At 40.6% G+C, this 25,669-nt stretch overlaps 1 protein-coding gene across 1 annotated transcript in view; it reads right to left on the bottom strand.

The window, feature by feature from the left end:
- TTC39B (tetratricopeptide repeat domain 39B) overlaps positions 1-25,296 on the bottom strand; it is a 66,612-nt gene extending 41,316 nt beyond the window's left edge. Inside the window, exons 1-2 of the mRNA XM_015849003.3 lie at positions 24,908-25,296; positions 643-677 (exon numbers count right to left, since the gene is read on the bottom strand). Coding sequence (XP_015704489.1) covers positions 643-677; positions 24,908-24,955 — 83 coding nt within the window. The 5' untranslated portion in view covers positions 24,956-25,296. The remainder of the gene's footprint in view (positions 1-642; positions 678-24,907) is intronic.
- Between the last annotated feature and the right edge of the window lie 373 nt (positions 25,297-25,669).

The raw sequence follows: 25,669 nt of genomic DNA, 5'->3' as shown, positions 1-25,669 counted from the left end.
GCTCTCTTTTCTAATAACCACAAAGACAAGTTATAAAGTTCACTTTGTAATCTCCCAAAAACTACTTCAGAATAACTGCAGGTGGTCCTGTGTTACTGAAACAGGCTGAACTAGAATCTGTGAAGTCTAAACAAATGGAAAATTGGTTTTAGAATATATATATATATATATATATACACACATATACACGCACACATTACAGACAAAATGTATATATAAAAAAAAAATATACAGGCATATATAAACATACCTAACAACATTAAGGAAAAATACCTGCGCAAATTCTATTCAAAAATATTGCTTTCCTGGTCAAGTACAATGTGCCACTCAAAGTATTTCAACTTAACTAAGTTATCTTTTTCTCACCATGAGGAAATTTGCGTGCAGCTGTCAGCATGCAACAAGGTTACTAAAATTGTTCCGTTCATTCTTTACAACTTTGCCCTTTGTTGACAAGCACTTCACCATATGCATCAACCTAATTACACTTACATTTCCCAACTCTTGAGACCTTGTAACTGCTCTAGAAAATATGAAGTTAGCGTATATAAAGCCATTTTTCACTGAGATGGAATGCATATAGTATTTCATTACTGGATTCAGTTTAAAAAACAAACCCACAATTTTTAAAATGTTACTTACACAGGGATGTTTTCAAAAGCATCTTCAAAATTTTCCTGGAAAAGAAAGAAAGAGTTTCAATTAACAGTCTGCGTATGCTCAGGGACTCTTCATGTAACACAGTAGAAATTTACGTTTACCGGGCAGCATTCATTCTGCAATGCAGAGTAATAACTGGATTATTCATAGTCATGCCTTCAGTGCAAATCATCACCCAAACACATTTTCCACAGGCTCACTGCACTAGAGTATAGTTTAATGGTAAGTATAACCATAGATTTTTCTCCTCTCCAGACTTAAAACTTCCACTGTTCAAATTACTGAGGGAAACAAAGTTTCATACCTCATGAATTTGCTATGCAAAGGAATAAAATGATACAAAACTTGTACAGCATTCTTAGTGCCCTCAACAAACTTTCAAAAAAAGAAATGTTTATTGAACAAACATAACACTTAAACTTAAGTTCCTTAAACACCATCCTTGTGCCAGTAGCTGAATTTCCACCAATTACAGCTTACTTTGTAATCCACTCACTTTATAATATTCCAGGCGCATGCATCGCCTTAAGAGTCTACTGCTGGTGAGATGAAAGGGTTTATGTGGTATTTACCCCAAGAATGATAACATGAGATTTAAGCTAACATTTAGCAGTACTTCAGAGCACAAACCCAGGCTTCATGAATTCTAAATTTCTCTGTAAACTTATCAGAATAATCAAATGATAATGATGGATCAGAAACTCTTTCTCCTCTGTAGAAGAAATTCAGGAACATAACATGCAACAGTGATCCACCTTCCAAAAAACATTACTTGTATTTTTAACTAAGGGAAAATAACCATTCAGAGTAACTGCTGAACAGCTGAACACGCTACTACAGCTTGTTTTGAACTACTGCAATTGCATGCTATTTTTGCCTGCACCTACCGGTGCCAAGGAGTACTATACATATATTTAAAGAAACATCATTAACAGACTGCCTAAATGCTCTCTCTCAAACTAAGCTTACTATCTATATTACAATACACAGGGATAAGGACTATTCTGAATACAGTAATCAACTCAGAAGGAAGTAAAATGATAACTGATCTGAGAAGAATGGAACTGAGTTTCCAAAAGCAGTATAGATGCCAACAGGAACAAATATCCTAAATAAAAACCCTGTTATCCATGTCTCACTTCAGACAATGATAAGAGTCAGTCTTAGAATAAAGTGCTTCTCTGAAGACTGTTTGCCTCCCTGCTACATTTCCAGAGACAGGAGGGGAAATTCAGCAACATACATAAAACATACTGGCAGCTTTATTGAGTATGCTTCCATTTTTTATGTGGGAAAAAACTGTTTCATTTATCTGATGTTTGAACTGTCAGGTATTTCCAGAGAATAGCAGCAATCACAAGTCTGTATCAATGTGGAAAACACCAACATGGATCTCTTCTTGCCTACTCCACACACTTGGCAAGGATCACACAAGCCTGTCTCCTCTGACGAACTTTATTTCCTCTTATTCATATTCACTAAATGTTCCTCTAAGCTTTTAGTAGATGAAGAACAACAATGACATTCTCCCCATTTCAAATCACAGGGATTAGTCACAACCTCTCAAAATTCCTTGTGGCGGTTAGAAACATTCCCTGAAGGTGACTTTGATGCATAAAAGGAAACAAAAAAAGCATGGTTTTCTTCCTGAAGTTCTCTGACCCTCTCAATTCCACTGCATGCAAAAGATGTTTTAAGAGGCACTGAATGCGTCATCTTGTTCTGTCTCACACAAGCCTGCAGTCAATATCATGTAATGAAAATGTTGAAGGCATTATATGAGAAACATGGCCATTTGTACACCATTCCATGCTTACAGGAAAAAAAAAAAAAAAAGAAAAAAAAAAAAAGAAGGTAAAAAGAAAATTTTTTAAAAAATTAAAAAAAAAAAAAAAGAAAAAGAAGAAGAAAAAAAAACTACCTGAAGTATCAGTAACTAAAGTGGTATAAGAAAGAAGGGGACAGACTCCTTAGCAGGGTCTGTGGTGACAGGACAAGGGGAAATTGTTCACACTCTGATATTTAGACTGGACCTAAGGAACAAGTTTTTTTATGATAAGAGTGGTCAGGTACTGGAACTGGTTGCCCAGAGATGTTGTGGAATCCCCATTCAAGGTCAGGCTGAGACAGGGCTCTCATCTAGCAGTAGGTATGCTATAACCAGCTTCAAAGAGTGCTTTTTTATGTCAGTTTATGTCAGAACACAACTTCCTACTAATCTAATGCTGTGTGCATCTAAGTCAGCCATATTTGTGACCTAAATAATTCAAAAGTCTCTAATGAATTAATAAAAATCCTTTATTTACACCGCTAGAGAGACTTGTTACGAACTTAACGCAGACCCTTATCCTGACTTGGGTGCATCCTGAAGCAAGTTCTAAGTATACCCTTGCCCTGATAGGCACAGACATTCAGCACAGATCTTCTGGAACTACAACCTGCAGCGAGGTAAAAAGAAAAAAAAAAAAGAAAAAAAAGGAAGGGAAAACAAAAACAGAAACACACAGTTTTTTCATATATGCTATTCATTTAAAAAAATAAAAAACAAACACTTAAAAGTTAGTTCAGAAGCCAAGTGAAACACCTTAACAATAATGTTCCTCAATACATGATACTGGCTAATCCTGCAACCCTTAAGATTTTTATCTTATCCAGAGAACAGGTCAATATGAATATTTAAGACAAGAATGAAAATAAACTTGCCACTAGATGGCATGACAAAAACTGACTTTCCTGCAAATGTGGGGGGAAAAAAAAAAAAAAAAAGAAAAAAAAAGGCAAAATACTTGATAAAGTAAAACTGCCTTAAAAAGACTTTTCCTGAATCATACCATCATTTTTTTTTTCTAGGATTACTGTTCCATTTAACAACTTTTAAACTTTTTTTTGTTTTCTTTTTTTTTTTTTTTAAAGATATAAGCCAATTTGAGAAGTTTCAGTGTCTTAGAGACACTTCCATTTTCCGAATCCAAGAAAGTTCAACTCAGACAAACATGAACACGGTGTATAGACAGAAGGAAAAAAAACAGTTTCAGTGTTCTTTAGCAATTACAGCAGAAACCATTCACAGCAGATCACCACTTACACCTATAGCTTTATGAAAAATAAAATGCAAGACACGTAACATTACTATAGGAGAATTATCAGTTACGGTATTTTTAATACACTAGTAGACAGTGGAGACAACTGCTTGTCCTGGCAATAGATTGTATTTTTGACACTGGGATTTCTTTCTCCTTTTTCCCATATTTATGGTGTTGCTACTATTACGCAGCTGTGGACTGCAACTTTGAAAAGTGAATAGGAGAGGTATAAGGAGAATAATGATGAAGATGATTGCTGATCTGCAATATCCACATTTTGGAATAGAACTATGAAAGGGAGGCTTTCTATATGGTCTTCATTTGGATACCATCACTAGTTTCTAGAAGCCAGGAGTGACCACACAGATTTCTTAGTAAATGGAATCAAGTATTAAAAATATTATTTGAACAGAATTTAAATATTCTTTTCTATTACTCTACTCTACTTACACTCATTTCCCCTGAGCCCTAGCCAGTGCTACATTAACAATATCAATAGTGTCAATACATTTTAAACTCAAGACCTTCAGTGGTAGCAGCTTAATACAATCCAACAGCTACAAATCAGCAGTATGCCACCATTACACTGAGATGAAAGCTCCTGATCACTCTTCTCAATGATACAAAAGGCAACGCACTTCCTTTCTCCTGACTTGACAAAGCCGAGAACAAAAATATCAGTGAAACAGGAAATATTTTGAGATGTGCAGCACAGGAACATGACTGACTCTAAAGCAACAAAATGGTAGGACAACCCACTTGTCTGGGATCGCACCTTAATTTTCAGTAAGATCATATTTCTCATTTCAGGCTTTTGACTGCTTGCTTTATCTACTTAGTGCTAAAGCCAAGACTTTTCAGCGACATTTCTTCCATCTTTTTTTTTTTTCCCTTTCCATTTACCTTTGGATCATTTCTCAAGGACAACAGCATCCTTAGTATTTAATGAAATACAAACACTGCACAATGCACTGTCAGTCCTCTACTCACTTTTTCTGTATTTGTATTACAAAAACACTGAGAGTTTTCAAGTCTTAAATATTTTTTTTAGCTTTCTTTCAAATAGTCTGAAATAATTTCAGGCACTACCACAGATGTGCATTTATAGTAATAAATACAGTAATATATATATACATTGTGTGTACATATATGTATTATAATACATATGTGCACATACATATATATTATAGTAATAAATATAGTAATAAATGCACATAACTGGAAAGATCTAGATCACTGTAAACATGAAATCTATCTCTGTTTAAAATAAACATACACGTGTCATTTTTGCAATTTTAAAAAGGTATTAATAAAAATTATAGCATGGTTATTTAAGTTTGCTCACATGCTAAACTTATTAGTTTTAAAGAAATAACTCATATATTTTTTATATTAAGAATTTATATTCTTAATACAACTAAACACAATGAGAAGCAGCTATAACTGAAAGTCCGTCATTAAATTGCTTCTAATTGAATTTCTCAGAATGCTTCTTTTTGTTCAATACAGTTTCTATTCAATATCCAAAAAAATAACCTAATTATTCATGGCTGAAGATTTCATTAGAACTAGTGGAAAGCAAAACAGAACAAGAAAACACTGTCTTTAACTGATTGGGATCAAGGTGTAAGTCAGTCTGTAAAGAGGAGCTGCATGTGTGTTGCAAGTTAGCAACATGGCACATGGTTCTCATGTCAGGAAAATTTCTTTATTGCAGCAATGATCATGTTGTGTATCTGCATCATCTCATGTATTCCCGCTAATTCTTCTAAGCAATCTTATCCTATACATAGGTACTGTTGCATATTGGGTAGGTGGTGCTTGCGTGCACCTGGGGTGGAGTCAGGGAGGTCACGAGTGTCTGCCAGGGGCGGTCACCTGAACCACTATATAGGGTTTGTTGCGGGGCATTAAACTTGTACTTTCAGCGTTACGCACTGTGTGTGGGTCCCGTATGTTCCCCGTGTGTGGAGGCACGGTAAAGTCACTAGGCAGCCTTGACTTGTCGCTGGATCAGGAGGCAACAATTGGTGACTGCGAACATGATGTGGTGAGAGTGGTTCGGACCGTGTGGGTGAGACACACGGAGACAGCCCCATTATTAGTCCCGTTACAGATTCCGTGGGCTCCCTCCATGGGACACTTGAAGTGGGTGGAGGATGATTCGGGAGGGCTCTGGGGCATGGAGGGCTGAGGGTTTATCTATTTTCCGGGGGAGAAACAGCCGGGGTTGGTGGCGGACGCTGCTGCCTCTATTCAGCCACCTGTGTTCTCCACTATGCCGCCCCTGTACCCTCAACAAAAGGTCTCTGAAGAAAGAAACAGAGAAGAGAGGGGAAGCAGAACGGCGTGGTGCCAGGGAGTCCTCGACTAGTGAGGAGGAGGTGGACAATGGAACAGAGTTAACACAGATAAAAAAGTGGTCAGCCTCACGTAGTGAGACATCCCCGGGCTCTCAAAGTAAAACCGCGAGTGATCGGGATCTGGGGAGGGAAGCAGCCGAGGCTGCTGAATGCTGGACCATCAAGGCACAAGAAAGCATTCTGACCGGGTGCAATCTGATCCCTGAGATAAATGCCCGTGGATTGTGTTTCAGTGCTGGTGGGGCAGGGAGCTGGGGGTCTCCTGGCCTGCATACACACTATGGGTTTGTTGATCCCATACGACCCTGGAGTTTCTGGTGCAGACGTTGCCACACTCCCATTGTGATCTCAGCCTGGAGAGTGGCCGCTGGAGCCAGTGGTGCAGTTAGTGTGAGGGGTGGACGGGACGGCATCCGAGGTCATGGGGGAGAATCCGTGTTGAATCAGCTGTGTTTTGCTGAAAGTTTTCTGCAGCAGATGAAAAACTTCAGCTGTTAGAAGCCACAGATGCAGGTCAGTAGTTCAGACTCGCTTACTAAATCTCAAGAACACAGAAAAGCATGTCATGTTGAAGATCTTTATTAACACGGGTAACTTGGTTAGGAGTCATTCTTTAGCCAAACAAACAAAAAATAACAGCAACAACTCCACATCCAAAAAGAAAACAGGATCAAAACAACAGAACACAGCTTTACTAGAAATATAGCTAAACAAACTGAAGCTGAGTGGTTCAGCAACATAAACTTCAGTGTCATTTATTTCAAACATTAGATGTCAGCACCCACAAGAACAAAGATATTTCCACCACAGACTGGAAAGCTGTGACCTTTTCACATAGCTGCTTACTTCAAAACTACCAAAGACATGGGAAAGTTGAGGCTTTGAAGTTCCATCTTCAGTTTTAAAAGTTTTTAATGAAATTATCTGCTGCAGATAGATGCTAATAACCAGCACATTCTTAAAAATTTTTAAAAAAAAATTTAAAAAAAAAAAATTTAATATCCTGATTTGCATTTAGCAAATAACAGCATCATACCAGTCATTTTGTACAAATGAGACCTGGAGTGGGAATGACTATATTCAGTGATGCCAGACTTTGTGGGTCAGGCACGCTACACACTAGCACATGGGTGTCCAACCTTTTGGCTTCTCTGGGATGCATTCAGTGAAGACAAATTGTCTTGGGCTGAATTTATGTTTGCCACCCCAAAAGTAATGCCTCCCACTTATGGAAACTTTAACAAATAAAATGAGCACGCTAACACTGCTTGATAGAGCAAATTGTCAGCTACACTACACTATCTTTCAGCATAGTAACTATGATTGGCTATGCATTTTCACCAGCAATGAACAAGAGCTCGCATGTCAAGCTCGTCAGAAACCTGCCCCAGTAAAGATGACTCACTGTCACAGTTGCCACTGCTGAAATGTGCTATCCATTTCCTGACTCTGCTCACATCTGCTGTTTGGTCTCCATAAATATGAGCAAGAGTCAATTTATGTCAATGGGTGCAGCTTTTTCTGCATGGGGGAATACAATTTCATGTTTGCTTCAGATGCACTTCATGTCAGATGTCATTGTGTCAGACTGTCCCTGTGCTGCCATCTGTCATGCCACAGCAACACGTAATACTGCTGGGAAGGTTCAACATCTGCTGCCATACCACCAGCATCCGTCTCTGATGTCATGGGACAGCACAATAAAAGAGGAGGCATTGATTTTGGAGCAGCCCTCATAAAATACATTAGATAAATGTAAAGAAGTAACAGATCTTATTTTAACTGCTTGCATTTTTATTCAAACATCTTTTAAATATGAGCAACAAAACCATAAAGTTACTAGGATACGTGACCCTGTTTTTGTGAGACTAACATATCAGGTTTGATGGCAGTGGCTGCAAGTCTCAATGAGCTCCCAAGACATCTGTTGGGTTATTTTTGATGAAATTTTACTCTCTGTAAACAATTTTTCATACACATTTTAAACAATTTTTCACAAATGTCCATACTTTCAAAAAACGATAACACAAGTAAGATGTCATTATGAACTAAAGGATAATTTTTTATGGTAAGATAGGGCCTATAGAATTCTGATGAAGAGACATAACCAGATTTTTCTTTGAGTTGAATATCTGATTGCAACTCAATGCATTCCACTTGAAAATTCACGAGTAATTTATTTATGGTGACTGAAAATAGAAGCACAAATATACCAAAAAATGATGATTTTTTCAGCAGTCTCCAAATCTACTTCTCAAATTCCTTTATCAAAATTGAAAGCACTGCTACATTATTTTGGGTTGGTTTGTTTGCTTTTTTTTTTTTTTTTTTTTTCCCCTGGTTTTGGCTGCTCACAGGACTGTGTTTAGCCATTGTATCATAATGCACAAACTTATTTCCCATCACCTGAGTCATCACTATACCATTCCCTCCCCATGTCCTGCTTTCAACCTCTGTAGGGTTAATAGTGCAGTAGAGGTTTGGATCAGGGGCTAGAACCACTGCCCTTATAGTCTGGGGTATTGGGCAGCCACAGGTTGGACATGCCTTTACTAAAGTAAGTAACAGGATGAAGCCTTTTCTAAATCTACTTCTGAAGAAGGTGCCTAATGGAACCACACTTCAGAACAGTGACATCAGTCTTAATTGTTCTGAATGCAGCTGGCTGAGCTTGTCCTGTTTTAAACACCACCTCTCCCTTATGACTGAGAAGTGGAAATAAGCAAATTCAGTTATGCAGTCAACAAGAATCAGAAAATATTCCATTTTAATTGACACACAAATGGCTCCTGTCAACAGTTATTCATGTTCAAATGAATATCTGACTTCCTACACATAAAAGTGAGAGTATAATTACAGTTAAACTTGGCTGAACTCTAATCCAGGTATATACAGACAGAACTATTATTCTCTTCCTTTTCTCTATCTGAGTAAATAGTTTTATCTCAACCCATGTGATTTACTCTTTTTTTTCCCCCAGATTCTCCCACTCATTCAGCTGGAAATGGGAGGGTGTGAGCAAGTGCCTGCGTGGTGCTTAGCTACCTGCTGGGTTAAACTACAAAAGGACTACACAAAACCACTCTCCTGAAAGCAGACATTCCAACAGATACTACAAATTTGCTCTCTTGAGCTGTAAGAAAGATCGTTTAATTAGCCTAATACCTCTTTAACCAGACATCTCTTCTAAGTCCTGTAAAACTTTGGGCCGAGCTTGTCAAGGTTTTTAAAAACTTCAATGAAAACCTCTTTCAATCATGGAATGGACATTAAAACGACCACTGCATCATTTGAGTAGGAATTGACCTTTAGAAGTAATCTAGCTCATCTCCCCTACAACAAAAACAGACATCTATAGACCAGGTTTATCGGAGCCTGGTTCAGCCTCACCTTGAACATCTCCAGGGACAGAGCATCCACCACCTCTCAGGCCTTACTTCTTGGTGAAGCCATGCTGACTGTGCCACATTACCTCCCTGTCTCCCCAAGTAATGCTAATGCATATCTTTTCCATGATTTTCCCCAGCTCAGAGGTGAGAATAACAGGTCAGTCGTTCCCTGGGTCTTCTTTTCTGGACTTACTAAAAACTAGAGCAAAGTTACCATGTCTCCAGTCACAAAGGACTGCACTTAACTGTCACAACTTCTCAAGTATCATTGAGAATGGCCTGGTCATCTCTGGGATGCATCTGGTCAGGACCTGCAGACTTATGAACATTCAGGTTCTTCAGGTGGTTGCAGACTTGATCTTTGCTTACAGATGGAGGAATATTTAATAATTTCATAGAAATTACTTTCAGCCCTATTAAAATCAAAAGGAAAAACATCTGGAAGCTGGTAAGGTGTCCTTCTAGACCTAATTCTTCAGAAGCATAACCATATACAGTAATTACATATATCTACATTTTCCACAACAATGCTTGTGAAGACATTTCTACTTTCAACCATATAGATTATCGGCCTCCTCCAATCAGTTTCCAAACATTCTACAAAGGTCATTTTTGTATGCATTAGAAGCCATGAAAACACACTAAAGTTTCACAGAGAGATAAGCAAAAGGAAAAATACAAAAGAACAAATTAGCGGATATTTTTTGTTTTAGACAGAAAAACCATCCTCTTGATTCGCTTATATGCAACCAAGACATCATCAATCAAACTTACAGGTTTGTGATGCAATTTAAGAAGCTTGGATAATAAGTCTAGTGAAGACAAAATTTCACAGCTAGGGAAATTCACCCATTTATAGTTCAGAAGTGACTATTCCTCATTAAGTTTAGCTTTCCATAATTAACAAAACATTACAGAAACTTCAGCTCAGACAAGTCAAAGGGTAAAGAGACAATGTGATGCTAACACACAGCATAAAAATCAAAAGATAGTCCTAGTGCATAATAAGAAAAAATATTCACAATATTCACTTGGGTTCAAGTGAGTCTACAAAATGCACTAAGGTAAAAGCTACGATGAAAAGGGAATTTGGAAGATCCATTTGACATACACCAGACTATGAGATCGGTCTTACTGTTGTGTTTACAGTTTCAACAGATTTTTTTTTTTTTTTTTCCTCATACAGGTAAATCTGCCCAGGTGCCTCACATGGCCTTCCCACTTCCATTTCCTTATTTCAAAGCTCTTAATGCAGATGGCGATGATGAAAGCTGTCAGGTTTTGCTTCTAGGATGCCCTATGCACAATGTTACCATGGATTGCTCAAAATAAACTGGGAAATAGAAAAAAATTTAAAAAAAAAAAAAAAAAAAAAGCAGGAAAATTGGAAGAAGCAACATTTACTTCCATTGAGGATGGATTTTCAGTTTGCTGACTGAAAAGCATTGCTCATCAGCTGAAAAAGCAGAAGGAGTTGAATGGTAAAGGAAAATTTCTCAAGTCACTTGTTTCATACAAATTGACTTGATGAATAATTATAGTGATAGTTAAACTTCTTCCTCTTTCCACATAAGATTTAATTCCACCATGACCACAGACTAAACAGTCTGACAAAAGCATCTGTATTATGGTCATTAAAAATAACTTTTATTTCTGCTTTATAAATTTGAATCTACTTTTGCCCTGCTAACTTGTTCATTAGCGAGTGTACATATTTGCTAGTAAACCAATTATTCAAAAAATTGGAAATTCATATTTGTCAAGAACAGATTTCTTCAGACCACAAAGAAAATGCCTCGCCTTCCCCAGATTACATACATACAGTGCCATTAGCTGCAACTGAACTTAGCTACTGATTCAACTGATCATCTCTAAAGAAAGCAAAAAACAGACAAAGCAGCTCGTTAGCACTCAAGAACAGAGACTGAAGAACATAGAAGTAAACCAAGAAGCACTGATAAATTGTATATTTATGAGAAACTGTTTGAAGGATTAAGTACAGGAAGAGTAAAATTCCATCAAAAACCTCTAATGGAACACCTTGAGAACTCACTAAAAACTGCAGCCACTGCCATCAAGACAGACTGATGCAGTGGTTTCACATAAATAGGGTCACATATCCCACTAGTTTTATGGTTTCATTGCTCTCTTTTTCAAGCAAGAAAAACCCTAAATATTAAAGATTAAGATAAAATTAAATATTAATTTTTACTAATTTTTAATTTTTAATTATAATTTTTTAATTTATTGAAATTAAATATTAAGATTTGTTACTTGTATGTACTAATTATATCATATATTCTACAAGGGGACATGAGAGGTGGATGTTGGTAGTATGGCAGTACAGGTTGAACCTTCCCACCAGTACTCCTTTAAATGATGATGCTGTGTGACAGACGGCAGCAGAGGGGCAGTCTGACGACACAACATCTGACATGAAGTGCTTATGAAGCAAATACATGGAAGTAAGCTCCTCCATGCAGAAAATGTTGCACCCATCAACTTTCATTGACTCTTGTTGAATATTTATGGAGATCAAACAGTGGATGTGAGCTAAGTGAGGCAACGGTTAGCACTTTTAAGCAGTGGTGAGAGCAGGTCACTTCTGCTGGTGCAGATTTCTGCTACTGCAGCACGCAGGTTCACCAACGGTGAAAATAAATAGCTAATGGTAGTGACTGTGCTGAAAAAAAGTGTTGCATAGCTGAGAATTTGTTCTATTAAATAGCTGTATTGTGCTCTCTGTATTTGTTGCAGTTTCCATGAGAACAAATGGGAGGTATTATTTCAGGGCAGCCAACATATATTCAGCCCAAGACAACTCATCTTCACTCAGTGCAGCCCAGACAAGCCAAAAGGCTGGACATCCACAGTATAATGTTTGATGACATAGGTTACTACCTTGAAAACTTGTCCAGTACTGCTTTTCCCAAAATAACTAAGTTAAACTGGAAAAGTATGTCAAAGTTACTAAAAAGTTCGCATACATTCTCATCATAACAAGGGTTTACTCCAGTTCTGTCTGCCAGGATCCGAACAGAGCATCCAAAGCCCACTACACTCCAACTGAAGAAGAGATCTGGCAGCACATGAATGGTTCTGAGCTGCTTCAAAAGTGGTGGGTATTGAAGTACAGTTCCTCTTCACACCTCAACTATCTATGCTGGGTTGGATGTTCAGATGGACCTCTCTACATGCCATAAACTGACACTATGTGGACTAAGCAGGACACACTGTTCATACTGTGCGCTCAAAGCAGTTATCCAAGAATCTTGGAAGTGGTAATGGATTGGTCCAGAGGCAAAGATTTCATTCAAATATTGACAGAGGAGGAGATGACGTGTGTTGAAGAAACCAGGTACAGTCAAGTACAAGGAAATGGGAAGCAATATCTCTTGTTCACTGATGGGTCCTGTTGTTTTGGGAGAAAGCATCAGTGATGAAAGGCTGCTGCACAGAGTCCTAAAACACAACCTGCAGACACCGATGATGAAGAAGGTAAATCAAGCAAATGTGCATAACTGAAGGCAATCCAACTGGCTTCACATATTGCTGAACAAGAGTAAGGGCCAATGATCTCTCTCTGTACTGCCTCATGGATAGTGGCAAATGCCCTATGGCAGTGGTTACAGCAAAGAAAGTAGAACAACTGGCAGCACACAGACAAAACCTCTGATAAGCTGCATTGTGATGTCCAGGAATAGAACACAGCTATGGAAGTACATTACATAGATACCCACACACACAAGAGCTATGAGAACACCAAAATAACCATGTCATGGTTTTATGACTTTTGTTATCAGTATTCCACATCATAACATCATGTATTACTCTGGGTGATAAAGAGTTAATGCTGCAGTTCTGCAGATTACTGATTGCTTCAGATACCAGCTCTCAGAAGAGAAAGAACGAACTACAGCTCCCAGAAGACTTCATTATTTTGTTTCCCATTCAGAAGGAAAGATGGGGCTCGGGGCAGCCTGGTCTAGTATTAAATGGGGAGATTGGTGGCCCTGCCTCAGGCCATGATTCATGATCCTTGGGGTCCCTTCCAAGCTGGGCCATTCTGTGATCCTGTGACTGGGAGTCTCTGCTCATCTCTGCAGCACGTGCTCCCTAGCCATCTCACCTTCAGCATTACAGTTTTTGTGTTTTAGACACTCATCTACTTGACTTATTAGCTACAATTATATTCTAACTATATGTATTATCTAACATTCCACTATCATATTTAGTAAATTAGTTCTCTCCCTTAGCTCATAGCCACTGCTTCATTCACAGACATATCTCCCTGCCTTCTCCCTTCCCCCTTTCATAGGGTATGGATACCCCTGTCCCACTAGTCATGGAACCAGGCCAGAATTGTGACAAGCCAGTGAATCAGGCTTTTAGGATTGAGGGGGCTCTGGCAGACCTGGACTGGGTGAATTATTTCCAGCTCAGTAGGCCCATGACCTCTCACGCTATCAAGGAAGAAATACAACTCATAGACAGGCTCAGAATCAAGGGGTAAACTTGACTACAATTGCTATTGCACAGATTATCCATGAATGCGGCACACGCACTGCAATTAAGCAAGCCAAGTGGATAAAGCCTCTCTGGTTTGGAGAATGACAGCTGAAATACAAATACGAGGAGGCCCAGCAGACTGATTATATCACCCTCCCACAAACCCATCACAACAAGAGCTATACGCTTACAGCAGTGGAAGCAAACACTGAATGGCTGGAAACATATCTCATACTACATGTCACTGTCTGAAATACTATCCCAGGCCTTAAGAAGCAAGTCTTCAGCAAACAAAGGCTTCCTAATGTTTGATTGTTTTTTCTGTCTGTCTTTAATCTACACTAAATAAGTATTCATGGTTTAGATTTAAATGTACTTACTAAATTTCCAAGCCTTTCTCCAGTGAAGACCACATTATCAAGTAACAGTTACCAAGCTTTGATGAGGTTTCTACTTGCATAATCAAGTTCACATTAAGCATGAGTGGCTCAGAGTAGGAAAAAGCACAACTTCAACTCCAGTCTCTCTCCCCTTACCTCACAACATAAGTAGCTACTCATCATAGCTGAAGAAAAAAACCAACAAAACACAAGTAAATTTGTTAAAAACTCAGAAGTCTCACACACTTCAGAATGAAACAGAAGGGCATAGCGTTATGTCAAGCTCCAGTTACACAATGAAAATTAACCTTGACTTAGGATACTGAAAGAGTTGACAGTAAAGAAAAAAAGGTAAAATATAAAAAAGCAGAAAAAGAGTACATCGTGTTACTCTGAACCTAGGCTACTGAAAGTAAAGATGCTCACTGATTCTACAGATTTGTAGAGCTTCAAAGAAAAATCCAATTTACATAATGGTCACTGTATACCAATTACAGGTCACTGCGACAAAAGCATCACTTCTTACCAATTACATTTCCCCTAGAAGAATGATTTGATAGCATTCCAGAATGCTTACCAATTACAATACAATCAAAAACTCTAAGTAAGTCTCATTATTGAGACACCACTTTGGAACTGCTAATGCTTTTTAGAGATGAATCCAAGCTGAAGAACAATCTGTTCCCTTTGTATTAAAGATGACTCAGTTTCAGCTTTGTCTATCTTTATTCATTAGCTGTATGAAACAGAAATTAGTACGAGCATCTTGGGTATTAACCTCCCCACCCTCCCTGGGTTAAGTATTCTCTGAACTACATGGCTGATCAATTATATGTATAGAATGCAACAGCAGCTGCACACAAAGCACCAAAAAGTTCTGTCTCACAGTGAAAATTTAGTGAAGTGATTGTCCTTAAGTGCATCATTTCCTTTAAAAGAAGCCCTTGCTGCAACAACAGTAATTGCAACAACGTATTTGAGATGTTTTTCCTCATTATATGCAAGTCTCTGTGGATATCTTCTAATCCACCAGTAGCACAAACTGCAGAAACAAAGCAGCAAAGCTTTAGCAACCAACATTATCTAGAGTTGGAGACATCTGCACAGGACTAAAGCAATGACTGTTGCCCAAAGCACAACCTGTTCCCCTGATGCAAGAGAGACAGACCACCTTCCACCTCTCCTAAAACAATCAGATTTTTTTTCACTAGAGTAAGAAAGCACCACCTTTAAGAGATTTAACTTCCTTGCCAGTATAAAGCTAACTAATTATTAGCTGTTTTATACATGCATTCTGAAAAATCCATTCTGTTTCTACCAGAATCGGAGCAAGACAACAAAAGCCTAACATGAAAATAGTGTCACAACTAGAACATGTATCATAGTAAATTACACTGAGAAGAATCAGATCTTGATTCAACTGGACAGCAAGCTGAAGGCTTTCTAGGCTACCTAAAGGCAAGTACAAATGAAGTTTATACCTGAGTATACCAGTCCACCTGAATTTACAAGGATAACTATCAACAAATATCATAAGTACCATATGCTTTCAAATTTCACTAACATAAAGGGGGTGCCTTAGTAGATTAACACTTAAGTTTTGCTGGTGTGTCACATGTCTATCACTTTGCTTCTTAAGACAAAAGTCCTTCTGTTTTAACTCTTCAACCAGAATGATCCCCAGGCAAAGCTTTAATGCTTCGTCAGGCATTAAACAAAAGCTACAGCATCCAGAAAAAATACACTGATGCACTGAATTCAGCATGCATTTACCCACAGAGAAGTCGTACCATCCATTTATGTACTGAGATTTGTCTACGACATAGAGATGGACAGTTTCCTCTATCACACACAGATACAATACAGCTTACTGATGTCATGAGCAATTTAAAACCTTTGGAAGTTTTACAAATAATGTAATAATGACAGAAAGAATATACAGTTGTTTGATAAAATGGTTCTGCCCAAAGGATTGTTAATACATCACCACGGGTATAAGGTTACACTTACAGTATGCCAGTATGTTTAAGACACTGCTCACATACACTTTCCCTCCTTTAGTGATGTCACTTTACATTTCTCCATAATATTAAGCACTTACCCACAGGAAGTCCAAGAATTGGCTCCTTCACAAGTTCATGCAGCTGTAAATGGCTGGTGAACTGGACTGTGATGACTCATGCAATGGAAAAGGAAACCCCACATGACTGCACTGTCTAGTCCAAAACACTAAACTTCTACACGTCACTTTCCCCAGCACCCAGGCATGTAACACAGAAAAGCCAGACCCATTACACAAGGTGTAGGATACTTCTTTTAACTATGGAAGGTGCAGTTAAACAACCAGTTACTCCAGGCTGGCACTGAACTATTTGTGTCACATCTGAACTCTGCCCATTGCTGATATCCATTTTCACTTTAGCATGAGGTTATTATACACATGAAAGTTTTTATTAATCTGTGCATACTGTTATAAATGTTTTTGAAATCTCACACAACTTTAGTTAACTCACCTGCATGATCAAAAGTGAACAAATTATACCATGAGGTATAATCTAACAAGATACATAAAATCAGAAAACACAATTTAAGTTTTTACCTTAGTTGGTAGCATGTTATGTGCTTTATTGCCACTACAGCACCAGCCAATGCTAACTACAGTTTTGTGTTTGCTTACTGATGGCCGGGCAACAAACAGACTGAGAGCAGCCTTGTGGAGAAGGACTTGATGGTAGAGGTGGACAGAAAACTGGACATGAACTGACAATGTGCACTTGAAGCTCAGAAAGCCAGCCATATCTGGGGCAGCATCAAAAGAAACATAGCTAGCAGGTCAGAGGAGGCAATTCTCCCTCTTTACTCTGTCACTACCGGCACTACTGCCTTCACCTTTATGGCTCTCAACATAAGATGCAGAGCTTTTGGTGCAGCTCTAGTGGAGGCCACAAGGATGACCAGAGAGCTAAAGCAGCTCTCCTAAGAGGACTGGTTGCAATCTGGGCTTGCTGACTCAGAAGAGAAAGTCTGGCAGAAAAATCATTGCAGCCCTCTTGTACCTTAAAGGAGATCTACAGTAAAGATGGGGACACACTATTAATCAGGGAGTGCTGTGATGTAAAACGAGAGTATCAGCTTTAAACTAAAATAGGGTAAAATCAGACTACAGATTACAAAGACATTCTTCACTTTGAGGGTTAAGATGCATCATTACAACAGGTTGCCCAAAGAAACAGTGGACTGCCCCATCCCTGGATGTTCTGTATCCAGATTTTCTATCAAAAGTAGTAGTTCAGCTTCTCCTTTTTACACTCTACCTGCCCTTGTAACAGCAGAGTACTTCCACAAACATAAAATATACAGAGTGATATTAGGAAAAAAAAAAAAAAAAAAAAAAAAAAAAGCATGTTAATAATACTAGTTCTTCCAGGGAAGTGAGGAGTTCCTTTCTGTATTCAATTAGAAGAGTGGAAGAGCATACATAATACACACTGACAGGAACTGAAGGTAAATGCACATGCCCTGTTGGACAAGGGGGCTGGTTTTGGTTGGGCTTTATGTGTTTTTGGCTTGTTTTCTTCCTTTTTTTTTTTTTTTTTCCCCTGGAGAACAGCTAAAACTGATCACAATCTACATGCCATGCTTGCAACTCTTCAGCTACTCGGGGGAAAAGAGACAAGATCCTTCCTACTTCTCTACCTTGAATCCTTGCCCCTGTATTTTTTCCTGTTTTTAATAATTCCTTTTTATAGCTTCAGTGCAGTTACCCTCAATGAAATGCTTGCAAGCTAAACAACTGATTTTGTGAGCCACTATGGACACATATGCAGAGTACTTGAGTCTCTCCAGTAACAACTTGCTTACCTTACCATATCAGTGAATGAACTCAAGGAGAAGGCAAAAACTCCACCAAAACAGTGAAATCACAGAATCACAGAATCACAGAATTACCCGGGTTGGAAGGGACCTCAAGGATCATGTAGTTCCAACCCCCCTGCCTAGCAGGGCCACCAAACATATGCCTTTACTAGATCAGGTTGCCCAGGGCCCCATCCAACCTGGTCTTGAACACCTCCAAGGACGGGGCATCCACAGCCTCACTGGGCAGCCTGTTCCAGGGCCTAACCACCCTTCTAGTAAAGAACTTTCCCCTAACATCCAACCTAAATCTTCCCTCCTTCAACTTAAAACCATTTCCCCTGGTTGGGGAAATGGTTCCCATTTCCTCCTGAAATGGACTTCAAGACAGCCTACTCTATTTTTTTTTTTTTGCATTTGGACTTTAACATTAACTTGGTGCTGACTCACTGAGAAGTATGCTTGCTCTGAAATTTAGATACCCAACTCGTACTTTCTGACGAAATCAGCATGACTCAGTCTACCATAAAAATAGTTCATCTCTCTTCCCTAAGACTTTAAAGAAATTTTGCTTAAGCTCAGTAGAATGTAACTTAACAGTCAGCTACTTCACTGCTGTCAGGCAAAAGTACACAGGCAGATACAATTAACTGGATTTTCCATAGTTGTACAGATGAAGACTCTCAGTATGAAGAGCATGTACAAGGCATAGATTGAGATATTCTTTAATTCCAGGCTTACACCAATGGATCTTATCTTGAACTTTCTATCCTCATCGAAGTTACACACATTTAGCTGTATCGTATATATAGCTATATCATACATATTTAGCTACACGTATTTATTGCTAATATTTTTAGCTATATATATTTAGCTCTATCATATTATCATATACTATCATTCCCTTCCAAGTTTGCTCAGAAGAGCAAAGAGCAAAAGAGGCTTCTTTTCCAAAGCCACAAAAGGTAGTCCTGCATCTCTAGAGAATATTTTGCAGCACACTCAGCTTTTGACGCAGAACCTCAGAGTAGTCACTGAACAGTGAATTAGCATTCATACTTATTCAAAAGAAACAAAAACAATGAATGAAAGCAGGAAGCTTAAAAACTTTGCAGAACAGGATTAAAAAAAAAAAACAAAAAAAAAACATTTTGTTTAGCTGGCTACCCCACTGTATTGGTAAACAACTGTCATAACGGAGACAATCTAGATAAAAGAGTTTTTTTCCTAGTCTATAAGTTCTTGGTGAAAATAAAAGCCAGCAGGTCCGTTACCTTTATAACCAAAATTCCTTCAGCATAAAACTAGTACAGGCATTTCCTTCTACTGGCAACCTGTTACTGGTTATTCACATAGGTGTTATTCCTCTTCTTAGAACCTACAGTACTCTCAGCATGTACTAAAGATAAAAAAATGACTGCCTTCAAAATAAGGTTTCCACAAAAACACTGTTTTTTTTGACCATCCTTAAAAAGAGAATTTCTTGAAAGCAAGAACATGCGCAATTCTAGATCCTGGGAAGAAATCAAAGCACTGCTACACAATTGAACTCTAGCTCATAAAGTTTTATTTATTATTCTGTTGTACAGTGAATACGTAGGAGAAGTGGAATAAAAACATGATACACTCACCACATCATGACAACAGATCACAGCAAGTACGGTCAGAGGTATCAGATTATCTTGACTTGCTACGTGGTAACAATGCCACTTCCCTGACTTCAGAAAAAGATGGCAGGTAAGTCTTTACTTCTTTGGTAATAACATCTTGCTTTTAGTACCTGAAAACTAACAACAAGCCTACAGGTCTGTGACACTTACTTACTACTAACTTAGGTGAAATGTTTTTGACCCTTAGGGCCTAGAAAAGCAGAATAAATTTTTAGCACTTAACACAAACTTCTCACATGTTTCAGACAGGTCTGTCAAGCAGTCGCCTCCCCACACATGACACAAGACTCCTGGACAGATGCAGGCTACAGTCTAAAGATGCATCAACAGCAGCATAGGGTCATCTCTAAAAGCAGAATCTCAAATCTTGTCTGATATCATTATCATACAAGAAAAAGATTAGTGCCCCACTGTTCCTTCTTCCCTAAGTATAACCACTCTTCCTATTAACCCAGAAGTAACAGCTTTTCTCACATCTCTACAGATGTAGCAAATATTTCCTTATAGAAAAGCAAAAATAAAAAACAGAAGGCAAATTATAACAGATTGAAACAGTCTCACTTCCCAGGTACTTTTTTGCAGAAGTTCAGCGTTGCCTCTGTAAGAGGCCTTCCCATATCAAGGCAGCCTGTACAATTTTTCTTAGTGTTCCCAGTGAAGAAATCTTCAGCTTACTGCATAATGCAGTCATTTTGAAACCCCACATTCAGCCATGTCTGCTCCCTCAGCAGTCCTCACTACTTGTATAAGCAGTGTGCATACATGCAGTGAGCCATAAACCAAGCTTTACTGATGTTTGTGATGACTTGTGAACCATTAACCACCATAACTCCACTTTTTCCTCATATATCTTTCTCTGAGGAGAGAACCAATCAAAGTGAACACTAAATAAGAATGTTCAATTGGAACATATTACATGTGCTTCCTCTGCCTCTCCAAAAAACTAACAAAGACTAACGTCACACTTCAAGTTTGTTCACAGTCAAACAAGAGGCTCAAGGAGATAACAAAGCAAGCTTCAAGGAGATGAACAAACCAAGCTTCAGGAAGCCAATTAAAACACAAAAAAATATAAACAAAAATAATGTGCCCTCCCAGAACAGTACCAGTAGGTAATAAAAAATTGAAGTACACATTCTGAGGTCACAAAAAAAAAAAAAATAATGTCTCTCAATAAGTACATCCATGGGTAAAATAAACTGTCAAGGTCATGGTATATTTTATTTTAAATAAAGAATCTTTGGACTTCAGAAACAGAAAGAGCAGCCTAATTTTATTTATTGAGGAAGAAACTATTACACTTGCTTAGTTTTCCCTTGGTTCTTTTCTTACCTGCACTGCTGGAAAAGCCTGCCTCTCAGATCAGACGGCAATGTGCTCTGGAAGTAGGAGAGGCCAAAACAGGAACAGGAGAAACAGCTGAGCACAAGCCAAGAGACAAGCCCTTAGACTACGTTGAAAAAAGAAGTCCAAATAGCAAGTCCTCCAACTCTGCAAGATCTACTTCTTAAGGATTCCTTACCTGACTTGTATGGTTTGTCTCTCTGACAGTAACCATCCTTCAGGAGAGGAAATGCCCTCACTAACCCTCCATCTGACAGAACTTTTCGTTAAGAGAGAAAAAGGTGCCATAACTGCTTGCTCCAGCTCCCCAAAGTCCCCAGGAGGAGGAGGCCAGCTACGATCATTTCTCCCTATTTGCATTCTTTTTCCAGGTTAGAATTACCAGCCAAAGCAGCAAAAAGATCAGAGTAAATGTTAGCAAGAGAATGCACAGCACTGCAGGCTTCTTTAATATGAAGTACATTACTATAGTAGGTTACTGGTGAAAACAAGCAATTGTAAGTGCCGTATCTGTAGCAGCTGTGAATAAAAAGCTTTGAATACTTGAATACTAACAAATAATAAACAGCTCTTGGATTAAAGAATACCTGTTCTGAAAACACTTGTTTCATACTGAACTGAGTTCAGAAGATAAACTGCCCAGGCTTGTAAAGCCAGCCTGCATAGCATTGCCCCAGCTTGGGCAATTTGAGAGAGTACAACATGCATCACCACATCTTCATTACACAAAGTTTCCTTAACAGGTTAGGCTAGTGCTGAGGCACATGTTAGCTGAATTGATCAACTTGTCCTTAATACAGGCCTTAGAGTTAACCACAGCAAGGACACAAAATCACTTTCAGATCCCTACATAATCCTTAGCCTAGCTGGCTGTGGCCAAACAAGACTTTCCTGTAGCATACAGATACTACTTGAGCATGATCCTTTTTGTCTGGCCACAACCCTCACATGCACAAAGGCCAAGGATGGGTTTATTGGTTTGTTTTTTCTTAATGGATAGGGAATCCCCAAGTAACCAATTAAGCTGGCTTTAAGACTTTGAAAAACCAGGGCAGCACAGAGTGAACTTAATGGGAAGCAGATCTGCCCCACTATTTTAAGTAATCTTTAGACAGTAGAGGGGGGGAGAAGGGGAAGGCTTAAAGTTTTGCTTGAAGACCGCTCTGGCCAGGAATATTATTTTGCCCCTAAGCATATCTGTCCTAGATTTGCAACCTGTTTTGGAAGAATACTGATATGAATACTTTTAGAATAGAAATTCAATGCTAATAGCTGTTGAAGTGAATGCAACATATGTTCTGCATTCACAGCTACACTCATCATCGGTGGACACTTTCACTCTGGTAACATAGCAGCCAGGAAAAAAAAAAAAATCCTGGTAGAGGAACAACACACACACTTTTAGCACCCTGAAATCATCACATAGCAAAATCCTGAGTCTGATAACCATTTGTTTTTGCCAGATGAGCATACTCACAGCACTATCTCATTCATAGAGTCTCTTGGGCTTATGTCTTCTTGGCAACCAACACCTAAACTACCAGACTTACATAGTCTGGGGAATTAAACAAAGGCACACAATTCACAGCACTTCCTTCTAATGCACAGTGGAAAGCCAGAGCTGAAGGACAAGGCATAAATCAGCAAAATAATTAAATGTAAATACGGGTCTGGCACTTCCTTGAGCTACAAGGAAGCATAAGGAAAACCACAGTTTACATCATCATGGACTTCAGCAGCAAACAGCTTACTGCACCACTAAGTCTGGGCTTCAGAGAAGGTATCTTAGCTGAGACCTAGCTAGGTTCCCTGTAGGTAGGAAACAGCTTCAAGCACATCTTTTCTCAAAGCTTCAGGGATGAACAAGTATTTCAAAGTTCCTTCACAAAGGAAAAAAAAAACCTATGTTAAGATCCATATTCATACAGCATTAAGGATGGTAAAAAAGAAACAGCTCATTATCTTTCATGTTCTATGTAAACATTACTTGGAAGCACACTGCTTTCAAGAACATAACTAGCAGTAACATTCCCCCATTAAAACCTAAACAATTAAAAAAAGAAACAAAAAACAAGAAAGCACTTAAGAACAACTAACTCACACCCAAACGGCAGAAAATCAAGCTTTATAGAGAGGTCTGGTGAACCTGTAGACATAGGATGCCAGTGGTATGGACAGGTTTTGGTGCAGAAGTGACCACCCCCACAATGAAGCCAGCACCTGCACTTCCTCCTTGAACTTTCAGATTCTACCAGGAAAACCCTCAAGTGCTCTCTCCATTACCTATTCTGGTCCATTCATAACTCTCAAAATCCAGCAGATCAAGCACAAGACTCCAAGCTTTTTAGAACTCCTCTGAAAAAAGTTTCTGTGCTTTCTGCGTACAGTAGCTTAAGTAAAGCCTCTTCCAGGTGCTTTTACATCTTTTAGGTGCTTTGGTAAGGAAGTCCTTTTTTCCTCTAAGTACTGATACTTGGCAGCAAACTTGTTGAACAATATTCAGACTATTTATGCAGGACAGTTGGGCTACAGCTAAATTGCTACCTACTTGTCCTACCAACTGTGAATTCCAACTACTTGCTTACTGATAGCAGCAGGAGCTGATTAATAACCTGCTCCCACTGGCACTTACTCACACCATATACTGGAAACAAACCTTAGCCTCACAGAGATCACTGCCTGTACTCAGTGCCCTCAGAATTTGCAATGATTCACTCCACATGCAATGAGATAAAAGCATTTCACATTATGTCTCCTTGCAATAGTGTTAGGAAGTACCAACTTTCACAGCATGCCCTGAGGTGCAGGCACTGGCACATCTGCACCTTCCAAACGAGGAAAGAAGCCGATTTTCTACTCATTTCTGTCTCATACAAGAACTCTGCAGATGTCAAATACAGAACACTACAGAGTTGTTGAGCCGTAAGCAACACTTAAAGCAGCGCTTTAAGCGTGCATTGCCAGGTCAGCAGCGCAACACGCGCTCTCCGTCCCTGCAGGAGCGCCCCGCACTCGCTGTGTGACACGCAGCCACTCCGCTGACAGCTGCAGCGACGCAGCCGCTGCATCCCTCTGGCTGAGAGGGCACCAAAAAGGAGACGTTCGGGCAGCGGTGTTACGACGCAAGCTTTCTGCTTGCGGCTTCCACTAGGCAACAGCAGCGGGGTGACAGCGGCAGCGGGCTGCAGCCCACACCTGTCCTGCGCTGCGCTGCGCTGCCCCGCGTGGCTCCGCAGACCGCCTCCACCCACGCGGGGCCTACAGGGCACGCACCGCATCTTCCGGGACGGCCGCTCCCGGGGCACCTGCCGGCCCGCCCGCCCGCCTCTCCCCGCCGCCGCCGGGCAGGCGAAGTTGCGCGGAGCCGGGCGCTGACTCGGAGCTGAGTCAAAAAGGGAAGAAAAAGGAAAAAAAATAAAAAAGGGGGAAGGAAGGCGCGGGCCGGCGGCCGCTCACTGCGAGGGAGGAGAAGGGGCCGCCCACGCCGCAACTTTCTTCAACTCCCGGCTCGCCCTCAGCCCGACGGCGGCCGGGCCGGCTACGGGATGCGGTGGCCGCGGAGCGGGACGAGCGGGATGCGGACGGCAGGCCCGGCCCGCGCTGCCCCCGCCGACGTGTCGCCATGGCCCGAGCGCTGCCCGCAGCCCGCGTTACCTCCTCGCCGCCGCCGCTCTCCTCCGTGCCGTTTCCGACGCTCGCCATGTTCCCGCTGAGCCGCCCGCCGCTCCGGGATGAGCACTGCCGCCGCGCCCCGTCCCGCTCTCCGCCACCGAGTCCCCGCCTCTCGCGCTTCCCAGCTGCTGCTGCTGCTGCTGCTGCTGCTGCTGCTGCCGCCGCTCCGCCCGGTCCGGCTCCGCCGCCGCTGCCGCCCGCCCTGACCGCCCGGTCCGCGCCGAGCCGCACTCGCCTCTTCCTCCCCGGCCGCCACACAACTCTGCTGTCCGCGCCCCCTCGTTTGCATCGCAGGCCCCGCCCCGGGCAACGCGGTGGCTCCTGCGGCCGCGAGGCGCTGCCCGGCTCTGCCCCGGGGAGCGGGACGCAGCGCGCCCCCAGCGGTGGGGCCCGGGGGCGGCCAGCTTCGCCGCCGCGCGCTCCGATGGGGTTTTACAGTGAGTCTCAGCCGGAGCCTCAATTGCCCTGTGGTTGCCGCCGGCCCCGTCAGCGAGACCTCTCGGGCATAGTCCCTGGGCACAGAAGGCGGCTGCTGCCGCTGTGAGTGCTGACATCTGCCCGCTGCTTCACGGCGAGAGCATCCGTGAGGGTTTCCGTCTCAGGGAAACGCAGCTCATGGTCTGCCTGGCGCCGGGGGGGTCTATCAAGATAACGCTTCAGTACTCAGCCTTCCAGGCAAGCTGAGATCCATCACAAGCCCATCCCGAGACATCATCTGCCGCACTGTCCCTGGCAGCTGCACGT

Source organism: Coturnix japonica, chromosome Z (genome assembly GCF_054131305.1).
Source record: "Coturnix japonica strain WE chromosome Z, WE-NBRP24, whole genome shotgun sequence".
Lineage (NCBI taxonomy): Eukaryota > Metazoa > Chordata > Aves > Galliformes > Phasianidae > Coturnix > Coturnix japonica.
Note: the sequence above shows the minus strand (reverse complement) of the source record. Positions and strands in the feature narration are given on the sequence as shown.